Source organism: Terrapene carolina, unplaced genomic scaffold (assembly GCF_002925995.2).
Source record: "Terrapene carolina triunguis isolate 2854851 unplaced genomic scaffold, T_m_triunguis-2.0 Scaffold1018, whole genome shotgun sequence".
NCBI classification, from domain to species: Eukaryota; Metazoa; Chordata; order Testudines; family Emydidae; genus Terrapene; species Terrapene triunguis.
In genome coordinates this window covers 756,115-782,356 of record NW_020665369.1, presented here as the reverse complement: position 1 = coordinate 782,356, position 26,242 = coordinate 756,115, and the positions used below count along the sequence as shown (strand labels likewise).

The following is a 26,242-nucleotide window of genomic DNA, read 5'->3' as shown; positions in this document are numbered from 1 at the left end:
GCGTTATATCGGGGTAGAGGTGTATGTGGTTTGTAAATCTTTCTCAAGGACTTGGAGGTCAAGGGACGCATGACTGAAACTGTACTTGCTTGAACAATCAATGTACACCACCTAGGACCCGGAAGAGAATACTACCTCCAAAGAACAAAGAGAGTACTTTTCAGTGAGTGCTCCTTCTAGTAGGCACCACACCACAGGGTTGATCAGGAATGGAAAAAGAAGGGGAAAAAACGCTGTCAAAATTGGTAGACTGGCACTGAGGCCAGCTGACATTAGGTTGGCCTGAACTCCAGCTCTTCTAGCACAGACAACTTCATTATTGGAGCCAGCAATTGTGTCCGAACCAATGGGTGAGGCTGAAAGGCGAAGCCAAACAGAGTCTAGACATAGTTCCAAACATTGGGCAACACCCATCTCGGAAGGAGGAGAAGAGATTTGTCTTGTGAACCCCAAGTTTCACTTCATTTGAAAAGTACTTGCTTACAGAATCAGACATAAAAATACAAATGTGTCACAACATGCTATTACTGAAAAATTGTTTCTCATTTTTATCATGGAATATAAATATTGTACTTACATTTCAGTGTATAGTGTATATAAAGCAGTATAAACAAATCATTGTCTGTATGAAATTTTAGTTTGTACTAACTTTGCTAGTGGTTTTTATGTAGCCTGTTGTAAAACTAGGCAAATATCTAGATGAGTTGATGCACCCCCTGGAAGACCTCTGTGTATCCCCAAGGATACATGTACCCCTGCTTGAGAACCACTGTTCTAAGTCATTTGCTGAGGTGGGAATGACAGCAAATCGGCACTAACAAAGATTCTAGAACCAACCACTGTGCCGATTATGGGCCTGAGGTACACTCTTACAGAGCACCCTGGATCACCTCTGGAGCCATCTTTGGCATGGGGCTGATACCTGATATCAGAACTAAGCCCAGTTTATTACCACAGGGCTTCTCTTAAGATAAGATCTCCCTTCCTTCTCCCACAGGAATTGGCAGGGGGAGGCATGCTGCTGGAAATAACACAGCACAGGAGAAGGCAAGTCCAGTGATAAAGAGAATGTGGGCAGGCAGCATGAGGCTGACAGCCCATTGGGAGAGGGTTGTTTTGTGGCATTGTGCACAAGAAAGGCTAGCAAAGTGGGAAGGCTCTTCTTTCATAAAGGAGAGGGAAGGAGCAGGAGCTCTTGTTGGGAGGAAGAAAAATCTAGGAAGGGATAAGAATGAGTCTAAAAATCACCCATTAAATTACTTTAAATATCTACAAGTTAATACAAGGAAATTCCATATCTGGGAAGGGGACATTTTGGGATGAGCTCTGCTTTCATGGTTTAGGATGTCAATAGAATTATTGTCCCGTGTTACAAGGAAGGCTTTGCTCACTCTGCAGTTTTGTGACTACACAGATACAGTACCTGCATAATTTCCCTTTTTTGTAGAGGTGCCACATACATTCATTTATATGGTGCATTAATGGCCAGCTGGGTGGGTAGGGCAGAGATGGGGATACTCATTAGTTGGGGAGATACAGCCAAGGGAAGGTTTTTGGAAGAAGGACTTTCCCAGCAGAACTTAGTAGCTCTGTAGGATAAGCAACTTCAGTTGTGGGGCTCTTAAGGTGTACATCTTAAGAGCTCCACAGCTGGGGATGTGTGCCCTATGGAGTTCCCAATCTTGGCAGAGCAGGGTCTGCTGCAGTGAAGTTTAGGAGCTCCATAGAGGAGGTGCCTTCTGTAAACTCCCCTCCTCTTCTTGGTTTGAACATTAACAGCTTCCTGTATGCAATCTCCTTCTCAAAACTCCCTGTTCTTCCTGCCAACTGTTGCCACATACCCCTTTACACAGAGAAGGAAGAGAGATTTGTTGTGATAATTGGGTCTACAAATTTACTCAATTGTCAGCTCAACTGTAAAAAGAGAGTATTAGTTCATAAATATCACAATAACTGTCCTATATCAACAAATGTTGATGAGAAAAGATGCAAAAATGAGACAGACTGAATTAGTCCAAACAGAAAGGGTTATAGATATAACTTAAGGGCTGTGTTAAGGTCATGCTTGGTAAACAAGAAGAATGTGGATCCAGAAATCAGTGAACCAAAGTTGGTGTGCTGGATATTATGCCTACTTGGTGGAAAAAATAATGAGGGAATGGGCTGTTTTACCCATCACTCCATTTTGGGGGACTTAAAAAAGAGACTTTGGGAGAAAAATTGGCTACTGGAGCGAGCTTTATCATCATGGCTGCTACTTCCACTATCTCCTGGGACCTTATCCCTTTGTCGTCCCGATCCTGAAAGATGTCCTGACAAAACCATGCCAGAGAGAGGGAGCCAGATGACATCTCTTCCTCCATCAGTTTGGCTGAAACCTGAACACACCTGGAAGGAGAGACTTTATCTCTCTCCTGCACCATTCCCATGTGTTCTTTTTCCTTCCCTGCCTTATTTCTTCTCTCTTCTATCCCTCTCCTTTTTCCTTCTATATAATAAGAGTCTGGCTTACCCATCCAAGCCTGCATATTTTGCAACACTGCTAAACCTGTGACCAGAAAGAAGCAACTAAAAGGGATGCCCTACAAAGCCCAGTGCTGGTACAAGTTTGCCAGATCTCAGAGTGGCTGATAAGATTGTGTGCTGGGCCTGTGTTTCTCCAGTAATGAGGTTGCAAGTGAAAGTTAGCACCAGAGTCAGAAGCTAGATTTTCTGTTCGTCCCTCCTCCTCACCCACACCTTTTGAGTGGTTTTTTTCTTGTTTTGTCTTTTTAGAAATGGGATCAAATTTTAACAGCAGCAGCAATAACAGCTCCAGCCCATCTCAACTAATTTATAGAATCATAGAATGGTAGGACTGCAAGGGACTCAAGAGTTTTTTAGTCCAGTCTCCTGCTCTCAAGGCAGGACTAAGTATTGAGTGGAGAGGACTCTTCTCTTTTTCCCCAAAAGGACAACAGATATCTTTAATACCATCTAGGGCCTGGTCTATACTACGAGTTTAGGTCGAATTTAGCAGCGTTAAATCGAATTAAGCCTGGACACGTCCACACGACGAAGCCCTTTTTTTCGACTTAAAGGGCCCTTTAAACCGGTTTCTTTACTCCATCTCCGACGAGGGGATTAGCGCTAAAATCGGCCTTTGTGGGTCGGATTTGGGGTAGTATGGACGGAATTCGACGTTATTGGCCTCTGGGAGCTATCCCCCGGTGCTTCATTGTGACCTCTCTGGACAGCACTCTCAACTCAAACAACAAGGATACATCTGAAGAAGTGAGGTTTTTACCCACGAAAGCTTATGCCCAAATAAATCTGTTGGTCTTTAAGGTGCCACCAGACTCCTTGTTGTTTTTGTAGATACAGACTAACACGGCTACCCCCTGATACTTGACTCTCAACTCAGATGCACTGACCAGGTAGACAGGAAAAGCCCCACGAACTTTTGAATTTCATTTCTGGTTTGCCCAGCGTGGAGAGCACAGGTAACCATGATGGAGTCCCAGGATCGCAAAAGAGCTCCAGCATGGACAGAACGGGAGGTACGGGATCTGCTCGCCATATGGGGAGACGAATCAGCTAGCTGAACTCCGTAGCAGTAAATGAAATGGCAAAATATTAGAAAAAGTCTCAAAGGCCATGAAGGATAGAGGCCATAACAGGGACGCACAGCAGTGCTGTGTGAAAATTAAGGAGCTAATTACAGCAATCCTACCACAAAGCCAGAGAGGCAAACGGAAGGTCCGGGGCAGAGCCGCAAACATGCCGCTTCTACGTGGAGCTGCATGCCATGCTAGGGGGTGCAGCCACCACTACCCCAACCGTGTGCTTTGACTCCATCAATGGAGAATCACGCAACAGGAAAGCGGGTTCGGGGTATGAGGAAGATGATGATGAAGACAATGAAGATAGCTCACAGCAAGGAAGCGGAGAAACTGGTTTCCCCAACAGCCAGGATATGTTTATCACCCTGGACCTGGAACCAGTAACCCCCGAACTCACCCAAGGCGTGCTCCCAGACCCTGAGGGCGCACAAGGGACCTCTGGTGACTGTACCTTTGTAAATATTACACATGGTTTAAAAGCAAGCGTGTTTAATGATTAATGATTAATTTGCCCTGGCAATCGTGGCCAGTACAGCTACTGGAAAAGTCTGTTAACGTGTATGGGGATGGAGCAGAAATCCTCCAGGGGCATCTCCAGAAAGCTCTCCTTCATGTACTCCCAAAGCCTTTGCAAAAGGTTTCTGGGGAGGGCTGCCTTATCCCGTCTGCCATGGTAGGATACTTTACCACGCCAGGCCAGTAGCACGTAGTCTGGAATCATTGCATAACAAAGCATGGCAGCGTATAGTCCCGGTGTTTGCTGGCATGCAGACAACATCCATTCCTTATCTCTCTTTGTTATCCTCAGGAGAGTGATATCATTCACGGTCACCTGGTTGAAATGGGGTGATTTTATTAAGGGGACATTCAGAGGTGCCCGTTCCTGCTCAGCTGAACAGAAATGTTCCCCGCTGTTAGTCACGCGGTGGGGGGGAGGGGTGAAGTGATCATCCCAGAGAATTGGGTGTGTGTGGGGGAATAGTTGGGTTTCTGCTGCATGTTAACCCGGAAACCGCAGCCCCTCCTTTTACATTGCAAACCCATTTTAAATGGCCAACCCAATGGGTGCTTGGTATGGGAAATGAGGGTGCTACTGTTTGAAACCATTTCCACATGTTAAGAAGGTTAAAAAAGCCAAAAGACTGTGGCTTACCATGGCTGCCTGCAAGCCGAAATCTGTTGCCTGGCACTGTGTGAGTGATCTCTCACACCAAACCGGCAGGCCCTCAATATAAGAGGAAAAATGCGACCTTGTAACGAAAGCACATGTGCTGTGTAATGTGAACAGCAAAATTTAACGTGAAAGAGTGTACCCATTGTTCTCTAAAATGTGTCTTTTTTAACCACCTCTCCCTTCTCCTCCACCAGCTGCAAATGTTTCTCCTTCACAGAGGCTAGTGAAGATTAGAAGGAGAAAATGGTGGACTCGGGATGATATGTTCTCGGAGCTCCAGATGTCCTCCCATGCTGACAGAGCACAGCAGAATGCGTGGAGGCAGTCAATGTCAGAGTGCAAAAAAGCACAATATGAATGAGAGGAGAGGTGGTGGGCTGAAGAGAGCAAGTGGCGGGCTGAAGAGGATAGGTGGCGTCAGCTTGCTGACAGAAGGCAAGAGTCGATGCTCCGGCTGCTGGAGCATCAAACTGATATGCTCCAGCGTATGGTTGAGCTGCAGGAAAGGCAGCAGGAGCAGAGACCGCCGCTACAGCCCCTGTGTAACCAACAGCCCTCCTCCCCAAGTTCCATAGCCTCCTCACCTAGACGCACAAGAACGCGGTGGGGGGGCCTCCGGCCACCCAGTCACTCCACCCCAGATGATTGCCCAAGCATCAGAAGGCTGGCCTTCAATAAGTGTTAAAGTTTTAAACTGCAGTGTGTCCTTTTCCTTCCCTCCTCCCCCACCCCTCCCGGGCTACCTTGGCAGTTATCCCCCTAGTTGTGTGATGAATTAATAAAGAATGCATGAATGTGAAGTAACAATGACTTTATTGCCACTGCAACCGGTGCTCGAAAGGGGGAGGGGAGTGTGGTTAGTTTACAGGGAAGTAGAGTGAACCGGGGGGTGGGAGGGAGCGGAGGGTTCATCAAGGAGAAACAAACAGAAGTTTCACACCGTAGCATGGCCAGTCACAAAACTGGTTTTCAAAGCTTCTCTGATGCGCACCGCGCCCTGCTGTAGTCTTCTAACCGCCTTGGTGTCTGGCTGCGCGTAATCAGCGGCCAGGCGATTTGCCTCAACCTCCCACCCCGCCATAAATGTCTCCCCCTTACTCTCACAGATATTGTGGAGCGCACAGCAAGCAGCAATAACAATTGGAATATTGGCTTCGCTGTGGTCTATTCGAGTAAGTAAACTGTGCCAGCGCGCTTTTAAATGTCCAAATGCACATTCCACCACCATTCGGCACTTGCTCAGCCTGTAGTTGAACAGGTCCTGACTACTGTCCAGGCTGCCTGTGTACGGCTTCATGAGCCATGGCATTAAGGGGTAGGCTGGGTCCCCAAGGATAAAGATAGGCATTTCAACATCCCCAACGGTTATTTTCTGGTCTGGGAAGAAAGTCCCTTCCTCCAGCTTTTGAAACAGACCAGAATTCCTGAAGACGCGAGCATCATGTACCTTCCCCGGCCATCCCACGTTGATGTTAGTGAAACGTCCCTTTTGATCCACCAGGGCTTGCAGCAGCATTGAAAACTACCCCTTGCGGTTTATGTACTCGGTTTCTTGGTGCTCCGGTGCCAAGATAGGGATATGGGTTCCGTCTATCACCCCACCACAGTTTGGGAATCCCATTGCAGCAAAGCCATCCACTATGACCTGCACGTTTCCCAGAGTCACTACCCTTGATATCAACAGGTCTTTGATTGCGTTGGCTACTTGGATCACAGCAGCCCCCACAGTAGATTTGCCCACTCCAAATTGATTCCCGACTGACCGGTAGCTGTCTGGCGTTGCAAGCTTCCACAGGGCTATCGCCACTCGCTTCTCAACTGTGAGGGCTGCTCTCATCCTGGTATTCTGGCACTTCAGGGCAGGGGAAAGCAAGTCACAAAGTTCCATGAAAGTGCCCTTATGCATGCGAAAGTTTCGCAGCCACTGGGAATCGTCCCACACCTGCAACACGATGCGGTCCCACCAGGCTGTGCTTGTTTCCCGGGCCCAGAATCAGCGTTCCATGCCATGAACCTGCCCCAGTAACACCATGATTTGCACATTTCTGGGGCCTGTACTTTGTGAGAGGTTTACGTCCATGTCAATTTCCTCATCACTCTCATCGCCGCGCTGCAATCGCCTCCTCGCCTGGTTTTGCTTTGGCATGTTCTGGCTCTGCATATACTCCAGGACAATGCGCGTGGTGTTCATAGTGCTCATAATTGCCGCGGTGATCTGAGGGTATGTCTACACTACGGGATTAATCCGAATTTAGATAATTCGAATTTGGGAAACAGGTTGTATAAATTCGATTGTGCGCGGCCACACTAAGCACATTAATTCGGTTTTTAACCACATTAATTCGGTGGTGTGCGGCCACACTACCCCATTAATTTTAACCACATTAATTCGGTGGTGGCGGCCACACTAACCCTAATTCGAATTAACAAAATCGATTTTGGCGCTACTCCGCTCGTCGAGGTGGAGTACAGAAATCGATTTAAAGCGCCCTTTAATTCGAACTAAATGGCTCTGTTGTGTGGACGGGTGAAGGGTTAATTCGAATTAACGCTGCTAAATCCGAATTAATCCCGTAGTGTAGACCAGGCCTCAGTGGGCTCCATGATCCCAGTGCTATGGTGTCTGGGCTGAAAAAAGGCGCGAAACTATTGTCTGACGGAGGGAGGGAGGGGCGAGTGACGACATGGCTTACGGGTACAGGGAATTAAAATCAACAAAGGTGGCTGTGTTTCAGGGAGAAACACAAACAACTGTCACACAGAATGGCCCCCCCAAAGATTGAACTCAAAACCCTGGGTTTAGCAGGCCGTTGATTTCACGGAGGGAGGGGGAAGCAAATGAATACAGAAAAAACCTGGTCCATCTATTTTTTACATCTTAACCTGGCAGCAGACGGTGCAGCATGACTGATAGCCATCGGCATCTTCTGGGTGCTTGGCAGAAAATGCTGTATTACGACTGCTAGCCATCATCGTCAAGACAGTTCAATAGGACTGCCGGCAGGACTGAGTCTCCAGGAGACAAAACATGTCTATCCAGGTGCCTCTGACCGAACTCACTGAGGAATATGACGATGACGGATATCAATCGTAATACACCATCCACTGCCAAAAGGCAAGGAGCTGCTGCTGTATGGCAATGCAGCCCCACGTCTGCCGGCACCCAGATGACATATGGTGACGCTGAGCTGAGCTGAGCAGGCTCCATGCTTGCCGTGGTATGTTGTCTGCACAGGTAACCCAGGTAAAAAGGCGTGAATCGATTGCCGTTGCTCTGACGGAGGGGGAGAGGCCTGACGACATGTACCCTGAACCCCCCGCGACACTGTTTTTGCATCATCAGGCATTGGGATCTCAACCCAGAATTCCAATGGGCGGCGGAGACTGCGGGAACTGTGGGATAGCTACCCACAGTGCAACGCTCCGGAAGTCGACGCTAGCCTCGGTACTGTGGACGCGGTCCGCCGACTTAATGCACTTAGAGCATTTTATGTGGGGACACACACAATCGATTGTATAAAACCGATTTCTATAAAACCGGCTTCTATAAATTCGACCTAATTTCGTAGCGTAGACATACCCTAGGAGACTGGCAGTCATGGGGGTTTTCCCTTCTAAAAATTCTCTCCAGCTAAAGGAACGAGGGCTGTTGTTAAAAAGAAAGCCTTATTTACTATTTTACATTTCAAATGCTTTAACTGTTTTTTCCTTTTCTGTATCTTTAATAAAAGGTTTAAATGATTTTAATGGTGTATTTGCCATGGTACTCAGCAGTCCAAAGTCTCTGTATACCAAACCCTGAAACTTGTTTAAAACTCTTTAATGTTGGACAGTGACTGGGTTATAATACCTTTGACACTCTGGGTCCCATTTATTCCATCTAAATTGATATAAGTTAGAGCTGATTTGTGTTAGCAGGCCTAAATAGATAGTGTTGTAGCAGGATGGTGTTGTGCCTGGGTTCTCTGCTGTGCTAGGCCTTGCCTCATAATTCCAGGAATATTGCCGTGTAATTTTTAAGGGTCTTGCAACATAATTTACATCAATTGTGGCACATGGTACTTGAAGCCTTGATTAAGGGTTGGTTGCCTGTATTTCTTTAGAGATGCATTGTGCTCAGCGTGCTTTGTATAGCATCTTTCATACAAACGCTATCAAATGTACTAAATGTTTTAGAGAGAAGTAATAAAACCATGGAGTTAAGGAAGACAAGAGGCAAAGGCATGGGAAAAATGTGTGTTCAGCAGAGAATTAAAAAGAGCTGTAGAATTGATGAAGATGAGAAATACAGGAAGACTCGTAAACAATGTCAAGATTGTGAGAAATTGCGAAGAAGTTCAGCTATAGGCCATGTGGGGTGGGTGGGTGGGTCAGTGAGGTATGCTTGGGCAAGGTAGTAGTGTATATGAGGGAGTCTTACAAACAGTGAGGGAAAAGTTGAATTAGAAATGTTCCTTGTGTTAGTACCAGGGCTCTGAAACGTACTGTTGGATTTTCGTTTCAGCACCTAAAAGTCGACTCCAGAATCGTCTGCTCTTTCACCTAGCACATAAGGTATGTATGTCTCTTTGCTCATACTTCGTGTTTCTTTCTGAATTTTGAACTGTAATTGGTGCTGGATTAACAACCTTCCAGAATGCGTCCTCAGGATAGGTACATCATGGGTAGCAGCAGAACAAACCTTCGCAACCACTAACACAACTGCATTATCTGACATGGAGGAATCATCTGTAGGTGTAAGAGGGGAGCTCAGAGAAGACACCGGTCTGCTAGGAACTAGAATGAGACCCACCAGTTCACTTCACATAGGCCTAATAGAAACAGTCTGATGGTATTTTTTGGCCGTTGCCACCCTAGGACCTGGTTAGAACCATTAACATAAAAGGCAGCTACTTCCACTTCCTTTCTTCTAAGATCATCTAGTTCTTCCTAGGTGGGGCGCATCTTGGAACTAACATTTTAAGTAGGGCTGTTGATTAGTTGCAGTTAACTCACGCGATTAACTAAAAAAAAATTATTCACGATTAAAAAAATTAATCACGATTAATCACACTGTTAAATAATAGATTACCAGTTGAAATGTATTAAATATTTTTGGATATTTTTCTACATTTTCAAATATATTGATTTCAATTACAACACAGAATACAAAGTATATAGTACTCACTTTATATTATTTTTTATTACAAATATTTGCACTGTAAAAATTATAAACAAAAGAAATAGTATTTTCCAATTCACCTCATATAAGTACTGTAGTGCAATCTCTTTATCGTGAAAGTGCAACTTACAAATGTAGTTGGTTTTTTTGTTACATAACTGCACTCAAAAACAAAACAGTGTAAAACTTTAGAGCCTACAAGTCCACTCAGCCATACTTCTTGTGCAGCCAATCGCTAGGACAAACAAGTTTGTTTACATTTATGGGAGATAATGCTGCCTGCTTCTTATTTACAATGTCACCAGAAAGTGAGAACAGGCATTCGCATAGCCCTTTTGTAGCTGCGTTGCAAGGTATTTATGTGCCAGATATGCTAAACATTTGTATGCCCCATCATGCTTCGGCCACCATTCCAGAGGACATGTTTCCATGCTGATGATTCTTGTTAAAAAAAAAAAAAGTGTTAATTAAATTTGTGACTGAACTCCTTGGGGGAGAATTGTATGTCTCCTGTTCTGTTTTACCCGCATTCTGCCATATATTTCATGTTATAGCAATCTCGGATGATAACCCAGCACATGTTGTTCATTTTAAGAACACTTTCACAGCAGATTTGACAAAATGCAAAGAAGGTACCAATGTGAGATTTCTAAAAATAGCTACAGCACTCGACCCAAGGTTTAAAAATCTGAAGTGCCGTCCAAAATCTGAATGGGATGAGATGTGGAGCATGCGTTCAGAAGTCTTAAAAGAGCAACACTTTGATGCGGAAACTACAGAACACAAACCACCAAAAAGAAAATCAACCTTCTGCTGATGGCATCTGACTCATGATGAAAATGAACATGCGTCGGTTGGTCCGCTCTGCTTTGGATCGTTATCAAGCAGAAGCCATTATCAGCATGGACGCATGTCCTTTGGAATGGTGGTTGAAGCATGAAGGGACATATGAATCTTTAGCGCATCTGGCATGTAAATATCTTGCGACGCCAGCTACAACACTGGCATGCGAATGCTGTTCTCACTTTCAGGTGACGTAAAAAAGAAGCAGCGGGCAACATTATCTCCTGCAAACTTGTTTGTCTGAGTGATTGGCTGAAGTAGGACTGAGTGGATTTGTAGGCTCTAAAGTTTTACATCGTTTTATTTTTGAATGCAGTTATTTTTTTGTACATAATTCTTTATTTGTAAGTTCAACTTTCATGCTAAAGAGATTGCACTACAGAACTTGTATAAGGTGAATTGAAAAATACGATTTCTTTTGTTTTTTACAATGCAAATATTTGCAATCAAAAATAAATATAAAGTGAGCACTGTACACTTTGCATTCTATGTTGTAATTGAAGTCAATATATTTGAAAATGTAGAAAACATCCAAAAAATTTAAATAAATGATATTCTCTTATTGTTTAACAGCGCAATTAATTGTGATTAATTGTGATTAATTTTTTTAATCGCTTGACAGCCCTAATTTTAAGTAAAAAGACTGGTAAAAGATATAAAAATCTCCTGAGCTATTTAGTTCCCCCAAAACACAATCTTGTTTATAGCAGGGAGATTTCATTTCATTTCAACAATGATTGAGGCACAACCTTCACTTTGCTGCATCTTGGTATGTTCAAGAATAATTAAACAGATTTTAGAGGTGTTGGTCTGTCTTATCCTAGCCCACTCATGAGAGCTCCTTCACTTCTACCCTGCAAATTGGATTGCTTTTGTTCTATAAATAGATCACAGTTTATTACTAACAAGGGAACTTTTATCTCCATGGCATGAACCACTTGTGAATAAGTGGCTCTGTCAATTTAGAAACATCAAAAGTTAAGAAAACAACCACACCAAGATGTGCTTTTTTCAGAGTAAATGTATTGATAAAATTGGATTGTCTTTCACAGTGGCCTTTTAAACTTGACAAAAGAACAGATAAAATGCTACTATTCTAAGCCCTCCACTTCCCAACAAAAGTCTTTATTATGTATGTATTATGAAGTCGCTGTGATTTTTGTGAGACCTTATAACCTAAGCAAGGTCATAGAAATCCCAAGTGCTGCAAGAAGTGGTATTTGTTATTCAAGCTCCAAATCTAGCAAAGCGGATAAGCATATGCTTAACTTTAAGTATATGAATATGCTTAAAGTTCAGAATTTGCTTAAGTGCTTTGCTGGATTGGGTCCTCATTAGGTGTTTGGGCATCAGTAGGTAGTGCATTATTCCCTCTGACTCATTTTTGTGCCATGCCCCAACATGCAGCAAAAGGGCACTACTTCTAGAGAAGCTGTGTTTTGGGTGAGAGATAAAACCCAGATACTGGCACTTTCTGCAAAAACTCCTGTTAACACTGTTGTCCCAGCCAAATTCTAATTTGGATGGTTGCATTCTGTCTACCTAAGTCTCTCTGCTGGTTTATTTGAAAACATAATTCTTCATTTCCTTGCCTAAAATCTGTTGTGTAGTGGCACTGGCACAAATTGACTAACACCCAGAGGTGTCTACGCTACAATGGTGGTTGAACAATCACTATGAATATAGTCTGCAAAGTACAGTAGATTCTCAGAGTTACAAACACCTTGGGAATGGAGGTTGTTTGTAACTCTGAAATGTTTGTAACTCTGAACAAAACGTTATGGTTGTTCTTTCAAAAGTTTATGACTGAACATTGACTTAATACAGCTTTGAAACTTTATTATGCAGAAGAAAAATGCTGCTTTTAACCATCTTAATGTAAAAGAAACAAACACAGAAACAGTTTCCTTACCTTTTTAAACTTTCCCTTTATTTTGTTAGTAGTTTACATTTAACACTATACTGTATTTTCTAGTCTTGTCTTTTCTTGTCTCTGCTGCTGCCTGCTTGCGTACTTCGGGTTCCAAATGAGGGGTGTGGTTGACCGGTCAGTTCGTAACTCTGATGTTCGTAACTCTGAGGTTCTACTGTACTTTAGGAGGCTTTGGAATGAAAGATACTATGAAGCATAGGTGGCGAGTTATATGGGCCCGTGGCGCGCGTGCTCCACCAATATTCAAGAAGGTGGGCCCAGCTCCACCAATGTTTGGGCTTATATTTTCAGAGCCATCCCGTCCATAAAATGGACTGAGGCAACGACCCCGGGCCCCGCGCTTTGGGGAGACGTGGGGTCCAGGGTGGCCTGAGGGGTTAGTGGGGGGCCTGGTGCTGGCAGCAGCGAGTGACCTGGCCCCAGCCCGCCCAATTCTGCTCCGCTCTGCCCCACCCCGCCTCTTCCCACCCCTGCTCCGCCCATGCCCCTCCCCCACTCCATCCCTTCCCCCAAGTCCCTGCCCCGCATCTTTCTGGCTTTTGCTCCCTCCCCCGAGCAACGCAGGGAGCTGGCGGGGCAGAGCAGGGTGGGCCGGGGCTGGGACCCATTCTGGGCACCACCAAAAATTATATAAACCTGGCGCCCATGCTATGAAGATATAAAATTACTGTTTTTGAGCACTGTTGGCTGTGCTGAAGTGTTATTGCATGACCAGCTCAAGCAAGAGGGAAAGAGATATGAAGCAAAGATGAGCAGCTAGATATTTTAAATGTGGGAGACCTATCAATTTAAAAAAAAAAACAACACCTTAATTTAAAAACCAGTAATAATAGCAATAGAGCGGGTTCATAATTACCATTGCTAGCAGCAACGTATATAAGAAGGGGAAGCATCAGAATTGTAAGTGACTTGAATGGTCCGATTAAATGGACTTTCTTGGCTACTTTATAATTTTGATGCAGTTGCAAAATTGTTTGTTAACCATGCTCTCTCCATTTTACATTTGCGCATTTGTTATGTAAAATGCAACAATTCTTTTAAATGGAAACTATTACATTACACTGTATGGAATCACAGAAATTGGAGATGTGAGGTCTGGGGAAAGAGAGAACTAGTCAGTGCTACAAAATAGTATTGTGGGAATTGTCTTTGCAATAGCCTTTTGTTCAGCAAGAGTTGTGGGTTTTTTTGTTTTGTTTTTGGTGGAGAGGGATGGGAACTTATTTCCTGAGAACTAAGCTTTGGATCCAAAACCAACAAATCTTAGCTCAAATTATAGTAGTAAAATTTTATATTACAGATTTATTTTGAGTATGGAGTATCTAGTCCATCTCCCTGCTGTTACCCCCTACATCGTGGCATATCAGATTTAAGTATGTCTGAATCAGACTTACAGTTGTGTGTTTAGGCTCAGTTATTTCCAATGATGGCATTCTACGTCTTCCCTCAACAGATTTCTCCATTGGCTAAACAAGTCTTAAAGTTAGAAAGCAACTCCTAATGTCTAATCTGAATCTTCTCTGCTGCAGTTCAATCTCACTTAGCATTGTTGTATGCCCTTCCTGATTAATATGACTAATTGCTCTTGTTTTCCTTGCTGAACTCTTTTGGAGGTTGCCTGTCTCTTTCTCTTTAGTTCAGCGATGAAAAGAAATTGATGAGCTTCCACCAGAATTTGCAGGACATCACAGAAGATCAGCTCAGTCTGGCATCTATCCACTATATGCGGTCCCACTACCAAGAGGCTATTGATATCTACAAACGCATACTGCTTGATAACCGGTTGGTGTCTCTTTTTCTCCTCCCCTCCATTCTCAGCCTCACTGCAGTATCTCTGACGAATTTGTGTTTTCATTCCATGTAGTTGCTTGGCTTCTGGAAACTTATTTGTGGTGGTATCGACACTTTTGTGTCTTTCCCTCTGTGAGAAGGGGACAATGCAGCCATCTCCATTTTGTCACTGGAATCAGAACTGTTACACCAATAAGGCACAAGGGGAATGTGTCCATCCCAATCCCCTATTTTTAATGTGCTTTGTTCTGTGACCCATCCTGGGACCCCCTCTCCTGTTTCTTATGAAATGCTACAGAATTACAAGCAAAGCAGAAAATGTTCTGAGTGTGTCTTACCCACAATACAAAGCATGTACCTGTCGCTTTAGTTTTCTTTTGTTTGGCTCATTGCCTGCCTGGCCCTGATTTTTAGTTACTGAACTCTCTTCCACCTCAACCTTCATAAGAAATCCTCAGTCTTGTTGTTTTTATTCAAGGGATCCTGTGTGTCCTTTTGAGCTCTGAGGATTCTTTCCATTCCCATTTATGCTGTTATTACCTCTGTCCCAGGATTCCACATTATAGCCACCAACCTCAGCCAGGAAGTGGATAAGAAACCAAACCTTTGGAGATGTTGCTGTTAGGCAGTAGAAGGCATGTGTTTTCCCCCAACCACATCTTCACAGACAGTTTTTAGTGTGCTGCCTGCATAATATTCTCTAGATGCTGCTGGCCTGGGAAGCAGGGTCCAGAGTCAAAGGAAGGTTTGGCAATGTATAAACTGCTATTCTGGAACAGGTCAATGGTCTTTTGCCTCTGCAAGTGTGTAATGCTGAATGCTTCAGAGAAAGCTGAAATACCTCCATAATGCTTATATCATTGTGTAATTCTGTGCTTTGGGAGGAAATTTCAGCCTGACAGTCCCTAGGCTATGATCAGCTTATGCCCTGAAACATAAAGATCAATAACCTTTGTGAGACAAGGTGGGTGAGGTAATATCTTTTATTGGACCAGCTTTTGTTGGTGTGAGACACAAGCTTTTGAGCTTACACAGTTCTTCAGGTCAGACCAACAGAAGTCGGTCCAGTAAAAGATATTACCTTACCCACCTTGTCTTTCTGATATACTAGAACTGACACGGCTACCACAACACTGCATACAGTAACCTTTGTAACAGTTATCCTACAAATTGTTGTTACTGCAAATGTTTTTCTTATTCCTGTAAATGTCTAGTCCTTTTTGGCTTGATACCGTGCAGTAGTGAGTTTCACAGGTTAATTATACGTGACATAAAAGTAAATACTAACATTAAAGAAATCTTTTTGAAGTTTTGTATGCATACAATATACTTGGCAAAGGAAAACAGTCAAATTACCTTGTATACATTATGTGGATGAACCTTAGTTCATCAGTCCAAATAAAATGATTGCGTTCTCTCTTACATTCCTTCACATGGGGTTATCGCCAATTCCCAAAATAACAAGCCCCAAATTTCACAGGTCATTCTTGTATGCACGAGTGGCTTGGAAGAAACTAGCTCGTTTCACCCTCATGATGTTGGGATAATGTGTTGTAACATTGTCTCAATACATGTTGAATCATGGTGTCTGTGCATGACAGAGAATGTCTTCATATATGCAAATGTCACAATACAATTACTTCCTCCTGTGGGACAAATGCAGTTGGCATCCCTGCAGACGCAACCCTGAATAGTTTTGTGCTTGTCTGTAGGAGAAGCTGAATCCAGAAAGTCACATATAAGGCTGTTCTCAGGAACTCAATATTTGTTGTATTTGTAAAGGGTACATGGGAAGGTGAGGGAAAGTCATAACAGACTTTAATATTCCTTTTCAGCACAATTTTCTGTCAGGAGATGAATGCTTCTGTGAACATTTCCTCTTTTGCCCTTCAGGGAATACCTGGCTCTCAACGTATATGTGGCTTTATGTTACTACAAACTGGATTACTATGATGTGTCACAAGAGGTGCTGGCTGTTTACCTTCAGCAAGTTCCTGACAGCACCATAGCTCTTAACCTCAAGGCTTGTAACCACTTCCGTCTTTACAATGGCAAGGCTGCTGAGGTATCTATTGGAAAGCCCTTCTGGCTTGTCAGTCTCATTTGAAGTCCCATGCAAGTTTCTTTTCCCTGTTGTGTTATCTGCCTTATACTTAATCACAGTTATTGACAAATGGCATTTTATCATGTCAGTATTCTCCCCCAAAGGATATCACCTATCCATAGTCCTCACATTGTTGGGCACTTAGGTTTTCTGTTTGCATGCTGGCCTTTCCATTTTCTCAATGCAAGTTTTGCTTTACATTTGTATGAATTATCCATTTGCAACAGTCATCACGATGAAGTGGGGGGTTGTTTGTTTTCCTCCACCAACCCAGCTTATCACAGCTGGAGTTCCCTTCTTATCAGTTTCAGATGTGGTGTGGATCTGCACTTGTGGGGGGTATTTTTGATAAACGTTTTATAGGTATAATATTTAATTTCAGGCAGAACTCAAGAGCCTGATGGACAATGCCTCGTCATCTTTTGAATTTGCTAAGGAGCTCATTAAGCACAATCTGGTGAGTAATGGATTAATCTAAGCTGTGGATCTCAAACTCTGGTCTGCAGAGCTTTTCTTAATATACCACTATTGAAAATTGGGAATTAAGCAGTAGGAGGTGGGGTGTTAAGAGGTTATGTGAATCCATAATATAAACAATGGAGGCAGTCTGATCAATACTCTTCCCACTTTTATTTAATCAGTTTCATTTTCTGATGCTTTCCTTGTCTCTGTGCCACGTTCAAGACTAGAACCTGCATTCCTACCCCCACTTTATACTTTGTCTTCTGGGGCAAAGTTGTTGCATTACACCATTCTGGTCTTTTTACATTGTCATGGCTTGTTACCATGTCATGAAAAAATGTTGCTTTATCCTCAAGGATAAGTTAGGATGCTTTAAATGTCCTGTGAGCCTGTCCTTGCAAGATATTTGGGATTAGGCTTGGCAAACCAGTCAATTGACTGCCTATTATTTGATCATGATCAAATATTTGTCATATATTCCAGCAAGAATGCCCTGATATAGATGGCAGCCTATCTTTTTGATTGCATCTTGGTGCCATTCTTTCTTTCTTTAGAACGTCATTTAATTGTATTTCACATTTTTTTGAGTTAAAATAACTCAGTTTAGTACTGTTTTTTTGTAATTAGGCATACGTATCTATCTAAGGCTAAGCCTGTTGGAGACCATACAGTCTTACTCGTTTTGTTATCGTTCTAATAAATCAGTGGTTTAAAATATTTGACCATTTTTGATGTTGTTTGACCAATTATTTTTGGACTGGTCAAATCCCCAACCCTCCTTGAACAGCCCTGTCAAAATCAGGACTTCAATGCAAAAATCAGAATGGGTGAGGATCCTGAACAATGTTGTCTAACCACGGTACAATGTCAGTGGAATTAAAATGTCTCAAGATAATAGTCTCTATTTGCAAAGTTAATGACTAGGAACTCATGGTGGGCAGATACTGAGGCAAAGTAAAAATATTTGTGTTTGAAGTAGGAGATATACTGATCATCTGGCAACATTCTACTCCAGTGATTTTATTGCTACTCTGGTGAATGACTGGTTGTAGTAGTTTGCTTTTATTTGATGTTGGTGAGTTGCTCAGTTTGGCGTGCTCATTGGATGGAAGAAGTCAAGGACATCTGGTATGGGTTTTAACCAGGCCACAACTTTATTAGTCAAATTACATCCAAAGTTTGCATTGGAGGACAGCCCAGCATGGTCACTTGCACCCCATTGACCCTTTGCCAATTCTTAGGGGCTCCCTCTTCAGGGGGTGCCAGTCATCACACTAGGAAGGTCTGTGCATGTCTCCAATTGCCTTGTAGCATCCCTCCTCCTTTCTGGGGTTGAGGCGAGAGGGAGCCTCGACCCCTTTGCCAGCACCACCATCAAGTGCATTGGTGGGGTGGGTTCCCCAGGATAATGTCCTGACCCCTGGTTCTCATTTTCCCCTAGGGGTTAGACATGATGCCCTCAGGATGCCCACTATGTTACCTTTTTGTATCTGGAGCCTAAATCAGCAAGTTCCTGTACCCGGTACCTGCCACAAGGAGGTGCCTGCCTTAGCTTGGCTGCCTCAAGCCCACTATCTAGAAGTTTGGCCAACCCAATACCAAGATCATCCAGAAACAAATTGGCACCTGTATCAGAGAGGTGCGCTCCATCCTCAATAAAGCTCAGCTGCACTCTGGGCTATGTGGCCATGTTTGATAACTGAAGAACCTCTGGACCCCAGCCATGTTGATATTTTCCAGCTGGCCTTCCTTCAGGCCCTATCCACCTTTTGTGGGTATGCTGCAGTCCACCAAACCCTGCAGTCCAATATCTCTAGCGATACTGTCCCCATGCCAAGAAATATTTGCCAGCAGTCCAATATCCCACTTAGCCTTCAAAATCAGTTTGAGGCCAGGGCACGTTCTAAGGTCGTTCTCCCCTAAATGGATAATGATGATGTCCAGTGTGTCCTTTCGGTGCGCCAGCCCATGCAAGAGGGACATGAGTTGGTCCCAGGTCATGCACTGGCTGCCGTGCCAAGACAAAGTCATGTCCCGCCTGAGGCCCAGCTGCGAACTTCTCGCCCGAATTACATGCTCTCTTATAAGCCCAGTGCACAATACCATGCCCTCAATCCATATTCTCAGCTGTGTGTGTGCTGTGTGATCATTTTGTGTGATCAGCATGGGGAAGGAAGCAGACATGGTTAAAACCTGTGGCACTTACAGCCCATCCCCGGTGTTGGCTTCCCCTCAGGCAGCTGCATGTAAGATTGTAGATCGCCAGCGTCCTTTAGCCTGGACTTCTAATGTGCACAGATCTAACTGGGTAGCCACTGTGTGGCCCCCATACAGAACGAGTGGGAGCCATATTCTCTTGGTGGCAAGCTCAAGAATGACAGCCCCTTCCTAAACACTCCCACAAACTGGAATTTGGTTAGGAAGGAACATTCCCCATGCAGGAACAGGGAACCCTCACCAGGTGGCTGTTGAGTCACATATGCCTGCAATGCCTGTACCAGACATGGATCCATCTCACCAGAGTGGTGCAGAGCAACAGCCTCGCTGATCCCTCTTTGATTGGTTTTTGACCTGCGGACCTTGAGCTGTAGAGAGTCAGTTTCCCATTGTACATTCTGTAGTTTGATATCCTGCACTGAAGAGTCACCCTTCGCTGATGGGACCAGCTCACTGACCCAAAAGGCCCCAAAGAAAGGCTGCCTTGAAGAATATAGCTTCACCCCAACCCAAATGGCAGATCTGAGGAAGAATCTTGACTAATTGTCTAAGGACCTGCAAGGTCACTGGCTCCCTAACATTGTTCTGTGTCCCAGCAGCCTAGGCCCAACCCTCCAGCATCCTACAGGCCATGAATCCCTGACGGGGTCCAGATGACCTGCAGACTTGCAGCAAAAGGACACCCCAGCTAACGGTTAGCTGTAGCCAGTGATGCAAGCCCCCACCTATGTAGCAAGACCATAAACTGCCAAATTTGTGGTTCTAGTATAGGCCAGGCCCTGGGAAGACCCACAACCTCCTTGAATGCCTGAAACTCCTCAAACGCTGTCATGTAAGCCAAAAAGGTGCACAGTGCAAGATTCCGTAGGGCTGCCAGCATTAGGTTGGGCACCGCCATGGCCTCCAGTGCTAGTGTTCAGAATTGGTCAACATGCAATCAAGAAAGAGTGTCCGCTATATCATTGTTAAGCCCAGGTATGTGCTTGGCAGTGAAATAAGTACAGCATTCAAGGCAATGGAGAATGAAAGACCTCATCAATTCATTATCCTGGCCGATTTAGTGGACTGAGAGTTCACCACATGAACAGCCGCTAGATTGTTGCACCAAAACCTGATCCTCTTGTCCTTGAACTCCCCATCCCAGATGGTGACTGCCACCAAAATTGGGAAGAACACCAGGAATGTGACTGATGTCTTTCAAAATTCCAGACTCCCTCCACTCCTGGGGCCACTCACGGGCACACCAATGCTCCCTGAAATAGAAACCAAAACCTATCCCTCCCACTGCAGAGGATGTGAGGGAGATTTCCATACCATTTGACAGATATGAGGCACTGTCCCAGACTGAGGTATCAATAGAGGAGGTTTTGGAACAAACTGATAAATTAAACAGTAACAAGTCACCAGGACCAGATGGTATTCATCCAGGAGTTCTGAAGAAACTCAAATATGAAATTGCAGATCTACTAACTGTGGTACCCTGAAAATCCTGTTGGAGCTGGAAATTTCTCAGGGCCTGTCCTTTCCCATCGTAGGAGCCACCAAAGCACACCCCTTGCTAGACTTGGGGCCCTCTTCTTTTTGTTCAGTAAGCTGCATTGTGATTGACAAACTTATCCAAATGTAGGTTGCCAACCCTCCAATATTGTCCTGGAGTTTCCAGGAATTAAAGATTAATCTTTAATTAAAGATTATGTCATGTGATGAAACCTCCAGGAATACGTCCAACTAAAATTGGCAACCCTATTCAAATGGCACATTGGCTGAACCACAAACCAAGTCACAACAAGCTTATCCATAATTTTTTTCTAACATATTATGCATTCAAGAGTTAAAGCTGTTTTCTGATTTCAGTGGTGGAATTATGTTTTGATCCTTTTACCAATGATTCAGCAGGTGATAAGCTTCCTTCCCAAGTCACACCTGAACCAATGTCCCATATGGTGTTGTGGGAGGAGGGAATTGTCATGTGAAACTGAAGACCTGACTATTTTTGGTCATTTAAAGATCACGTGACACTTTTCACATGTCTAGGATTATTAGCCCTAATATTTTGGTATAATTATAATTAAAGTGAATTGTAATTTTCCATCTATATTCCCCTTGCAGTTTCAGTTTAGTTCATATTCTGCCTAACTTGTTCGACACTGTTATGTGTTGTTGTGTTGAACTGTTGAATAGCTGATGTGTTCTGCTCCAGGAATAATTACTATTTACTGATGGGTTAAGTATTTTTGTAAAATGTGAGATGTTTATAATTATTAATAAACTAGGGGTCCAGCTAATGCTGAATCCATTGGCTATAACAGGTCATTACTGTGGAAATTTCAAAGGTGATTATGAGATCACAGACTGGAACACTCTATAGGACTAACAAGATGGGTGCTTTCTTTTCTGCAGGTTGTATTCCGAGGTGGGGAAGGGGCTCTGCAGGTTCTGCCACCCCTGGTTGATGTTATTCCTGAAGCCAGATTGAACCTGGTGATTTACTATCTCCGGCAAGGTAATGAAATCTCCCTCTGTCTCTCTCTTAGATGCAGGGATTAAAAACTTTTCTTTTTCTGTGACATCTGTTCATCATCTCACAACTAGCCTTCTTCAAATGGGCCACAGCATTCTTTGCACGATTTCATCTGTGGTAAATAAGCTAATGTCTTACATACTTTCTTGACTTCTGAAGGAAGTCCATTTGCAAAGGGCTGAACAAATCCACTTCAGCAGAAGATCAGAGACTTTTTTTTACACTAGTGAAACACTTCTCCTTAAGCCTGCTAAAATGCTAAAAATGTACACAGGATTGCCACCCGGGCAATGCAAATTATTTCTGTAAATGTGGCACAGACAGGCTGTAAAAAAAAAAAAAAAAAAAAAAGGGGGGACCAGAAACAAGGCTGCAGTCTGCGAACAAGACAATCCATTCTACACACATTTGCCAACTGTTGAAAAATGTAGGTAGATTCCCTGGACAGCAAGAGTTTCTTGTGTTTCCAAGTCATTTCTGTCTTTGCTTTGGGTTCCTTTTGTATTTTTTATTGGTTACAATGCCTCCCTCTCCCCTGATGCTCATCACCACTGTATTTCTCCATTGAGAAGTGGATTGATTGATGATTTGGTGTTAACTGCAGGAACCTGTGTAATGGGATATGTTGATCACTTTTCCACTCATTGACTTCCTTATTCATGGTATTTCATCATCTCTGCATGACTAGTTATTTAGAGCAGTGTACTTAAAAGCAGTAGATGTTATCTCCTTTGTCTTTATGGTTTAGTCCCACACATTCTGTTTTATTGTATTTCAAAGGAGGTTGCAGTAATGTTGACTGCTTCAGCTAGTAACCTTTACCACTTTGTCACCTAGTTGTCTAGAGTTGGGGCTGGTCTACAATGAAAAGTTATATCCGCATAGCTGTCTCTCGGGTGTAAAAAAATCTACCCCCCATAGCAATGTAGTTAAGCCAACCTAACTCTAGTGGAGGCAGTGCTAAGTCAATGGAAGAATTCTTCCATCAACCTAGCTACAACCTCTTGGGGAGGTGAATTAATTACAGGGATGGAGAACCTATCCTCTTGCTGTAGTAAGTGTCCTACACTGAAGCGCTACAGGTGCCATAGCCTTGGTCAGGTTGGTTCTTTTTAGATGAAAGAAATAAAACTGTGATAACCCCACAAAACTCAAAATAATCAAAAAAACTTTAGACTTCTGACCGAAGGAGCAGAAATAAACCACATCCAAACCTTACATACCAATAAGTGCATCAAGGCATTTGAGTGGCTATAAAAGTATTAAAGGAAAAAGCTGTATGGGCCTTCTGTAGCTTAATTATATTGATACTGAAGCTTGATGTGCTGATTTTTAGCAACATATTTATGCCATGCCAATAAGGTTATTGAAATTTAATCCCTTTGTCAGAGGACTTGTCTCAAATGAGTTTTCTGCTTGCTACTCACGTGCATCCTAGACTGTCTCTGTATCTGCTATGGCAAAGTACCTTCTTCTCCTCAGCAGGCTCAAGTCCTTTTTAGCCTTGGAGACACAGGCCTGGGCAAAGCAAATCCTCGTAGGTGGCACAGGGTCTGGCTATTCCTTCCCTCAGTCAGTCCCTTGTGTTGTTTTTCTTCCCTTCTGGGGACAGAGTGCAGCCTTCCTTGCTAGAAGGGTTCAGAGCCTTGCTGCACCTAGCTTACTGGCAGCTTCCCTGCTTCTCTCACTCTCTCCCCCCCCCCTCCACACCGGGGAGGGTTTAAAAAGGTCTCAAACAGTTGGAGCCAGCTGAACCTAATTGGTTCCCTGGTAACCCCTTTTCCAGCTGAACCTTATTTCCCCATGGTATCTCTCCTCAGTGGTTTGGGAGAGGCCTTTTAACCCCCTGGGACTAATTATTACCCCCCACTTTTGTAACCGTTTGTCCTGGGTTTGCCACATATACCCCCCCCTCCCCCGCTCAACACTACGGGGTTGGGCTACTTGGGTCGGAAAGCAGTGCACTCTCGACAGGCCATCTGTATTGCCATGTTGGGTTCCAGACCTATGTCTTACTGTGAAGTGGAAGGGTTGAAGCGACAGGAACCATCTTGTTACTCTCGCGTTTTTGTCCGTGTTTTGGTGCATCCATTGCAAAGGGACATGATCCGTGACAAGGGTAAACCTCTGTCCAAGTAGATAGTAGCGGAGGCTTTCTATGGCCCATTTTACCACCAGGCATTCCTTCTCCGCTATGGCATATTTCTGTTCCCTAGTGTGACAAAGTTCCTCCTCTATCTTGGTGGGTCCTGCGCTTATTGGCGGATTTTCTTGCCTCAGAGATTCACCATGTGGGTTGGGGAACAGCCCAGAGACCTTCCCCTCTGGAAGAACCCACAGTCCAGGTCAATTGGGAGGTTTGGGGGGAAGCCGGGCCCGCCCTCTACTCCGGGTTCCAGCCCAGGGCCCTGTGGACTGCAGCTGTCTATAGTGCCTCCTGTAACAGCTGCATGACAGCTACAACTCCCTGGGCTACTTCCCCATGGCCTCCTCCAAACACCTTCCTTATTCTCCCCACAGGACCTTCCTCCTGGTGTCTGATAACGCTTGTGCTCCTCAGTCCTCCAGCAGCACACCCTCTCACTCTCAGCTCCTTGCGCCTCTTGCTCCCAGCTCCTCACGCTCTCTCCACAAACTGAAGTGAGCTCCTTTTTAAAACCCAGGTGCCCTGATTAGCCTGCCTTAATTGATTCTAGAAGCTTCTTCTTAATTGGCTCCAGGTGTCCTAATTAGCCTGCCTGCCTTAACTGGTTCTAGCAGGTTCCTGATTACTCTAGTGCAGCCCCTGGTCTGGTCACTCAGGGAACAGAAAACTACTCATCCAGTGACCAGTATATTTGCCCTCTACCAGACTCCTGTACCCCACTGGTCTGGGTCTGTCACACTAGGTAGGAGCTTCCTACTGAGGAAGAGGATGGGGTGTTCGTCATCTCCGACCATTTGTGAAAGCACAGCTCCCAGCCCTACTTCAGGATAAACTCCTTCCCCCAGTCTGGGGCTATTAGTATGGGGTCTGTGCAGAGGGCCGTCCTCAGATCCGCAAAAGCGCCTTTGGCTGCAGCAGACCATTTTATTATGTCTGGGCCCTGAGCTTTTGTTAGGTCCGTTAATGGGCATGCCCTGGTGGGGAATGAACCGCCTATAGTACCCCACTAGTCCCAGGAATGCTCTGACCTGTTTTTTCCGAAGTGGTCAGGGCCACTTCTGTATAGCTTCTAACTTGTTGAGCTGGGGCTTCACCATGCCCCTCCCCACTATATACTCAAGGTACTTGGCCTCAGCTAACCCGATCGAACATTTGAAGGGATTGGCAGTCAGCCCTGCCTTCCTCAGGGTGTCCAGGACTGTATCCACCTTCTCCACGTGCATCTCCCAGTCGGGGCTATATATGATGACATCGTCGAGATAGGCTACTGCGTACTTTCCCTGGGGTCGCAACAGTTTGTCCATTAGCCGTTGGAAAGTAGCGGGGGCCCCATGCAACCCAAAGGGGAGAACAGTGTACTGATATAGTCCTTCTGGAGTTGCAAAGGCTGTCTTCTCCTTGTCGGCCTTGGTAAGGTCAAGGGTAGACATAAACCATGCTTTTCCCAAGCTGTCAATCAGCTCATCTATCCTGGGTATACGGTACGCATCAAATTGGGACACCTCATTGAGCTTGCGGAAGTTGTTGCAGAACCTCATACTGCCGTCAGGCTTAGTCACTAAAACCACGGGACTGGACCATTGGCTATGAGATTCTTCGATGACTCCTAAGGCCAGCATTTTCCTGAGCTCTGTCCTAATCTCTTCTCTCTTGGCCTCCAGGATTGGGTATGGCTTGACATTCACCTTCACTCCAGGCTCTGTGAGGATGTGATGGTGAACCTCCGTAGTCCTACCTGGCTTTTCTGAGAACATATCCTGGTTGCGTTTGATCAGGCTGATCACTTCTGATCGTTGTTCCGGAGTCAACTCCGGGGATATTCCCACCAGGTTGGGCTGGTTGCTTTTAGGGGATGGTGCCCCCAGCGCAACCACCGGAGCTTCTCTATCCTGCCAAGGTTTCAGCAGATTTATATGGTAGATCTGCTCCAGCTTCCGGCGACCCGGCTGTCGGACCTTATAGTTGACTTCTCCTATAGCTTCTATTACCTCATACGGCCCCTGCCACCTGGCCAGGAGCTTGCTCTCGGCTGTGGGTATGAGCACCATCACCCGGTCCCCAACCTGGAACTCCCGGGTCGTTGCTTGGCGATTGTAGTTTGTCCATTGTGCCCCTTGGGCCTTCTCCATGTGTTTGCGCATAAGGGGGGGCGACTTGGGCTATTCTGTTTTTCATCTGCAGCACATGTTCAATGACTTTCTCCCAGGGTTCGGCTATTCTTCCTAGTCTTCTTTAGCCAGGTCCAGTATGCCCTTGGGGTGGCGACCATATAACAGCTCGAAGGGGGA

General features: G+C 44.6%; 1 protein-coding gene across 1 annotated transcript in view; it reads left to right on the top strand.

Annotated features, from left to right (window-relative positions):
• Positions 1-26,242, top strand: part of TTC26 (tetratricopeptide repeat domain 26) — an 87,847-nt gene that overhangs the window by 25,588 nt on the left and 36,017 nt on the right. The window contains exons 5-9 of the mRNA XM_026661351.2: positions 9,281-9,330; positions 14,350-14,495; positions 16,398-16,569; positions 16,991-17,065; positions 21,688-21,790. Coding sequence (XP_026517136.1) covers positions 9,281-9,330; positions 14,350-14,495; positions 16,398-16,569; positions 16,991-17,065; positions 21,688-21,790 — 546 coding nt within the window. The remainder of the gene's footprint in view (positions 1-9,280; positions 9,331-14,349; positions 14,496-16,397; positions 16,570-16,990; positions 17,066-21,687; positions 21,791-26,242) is intronic.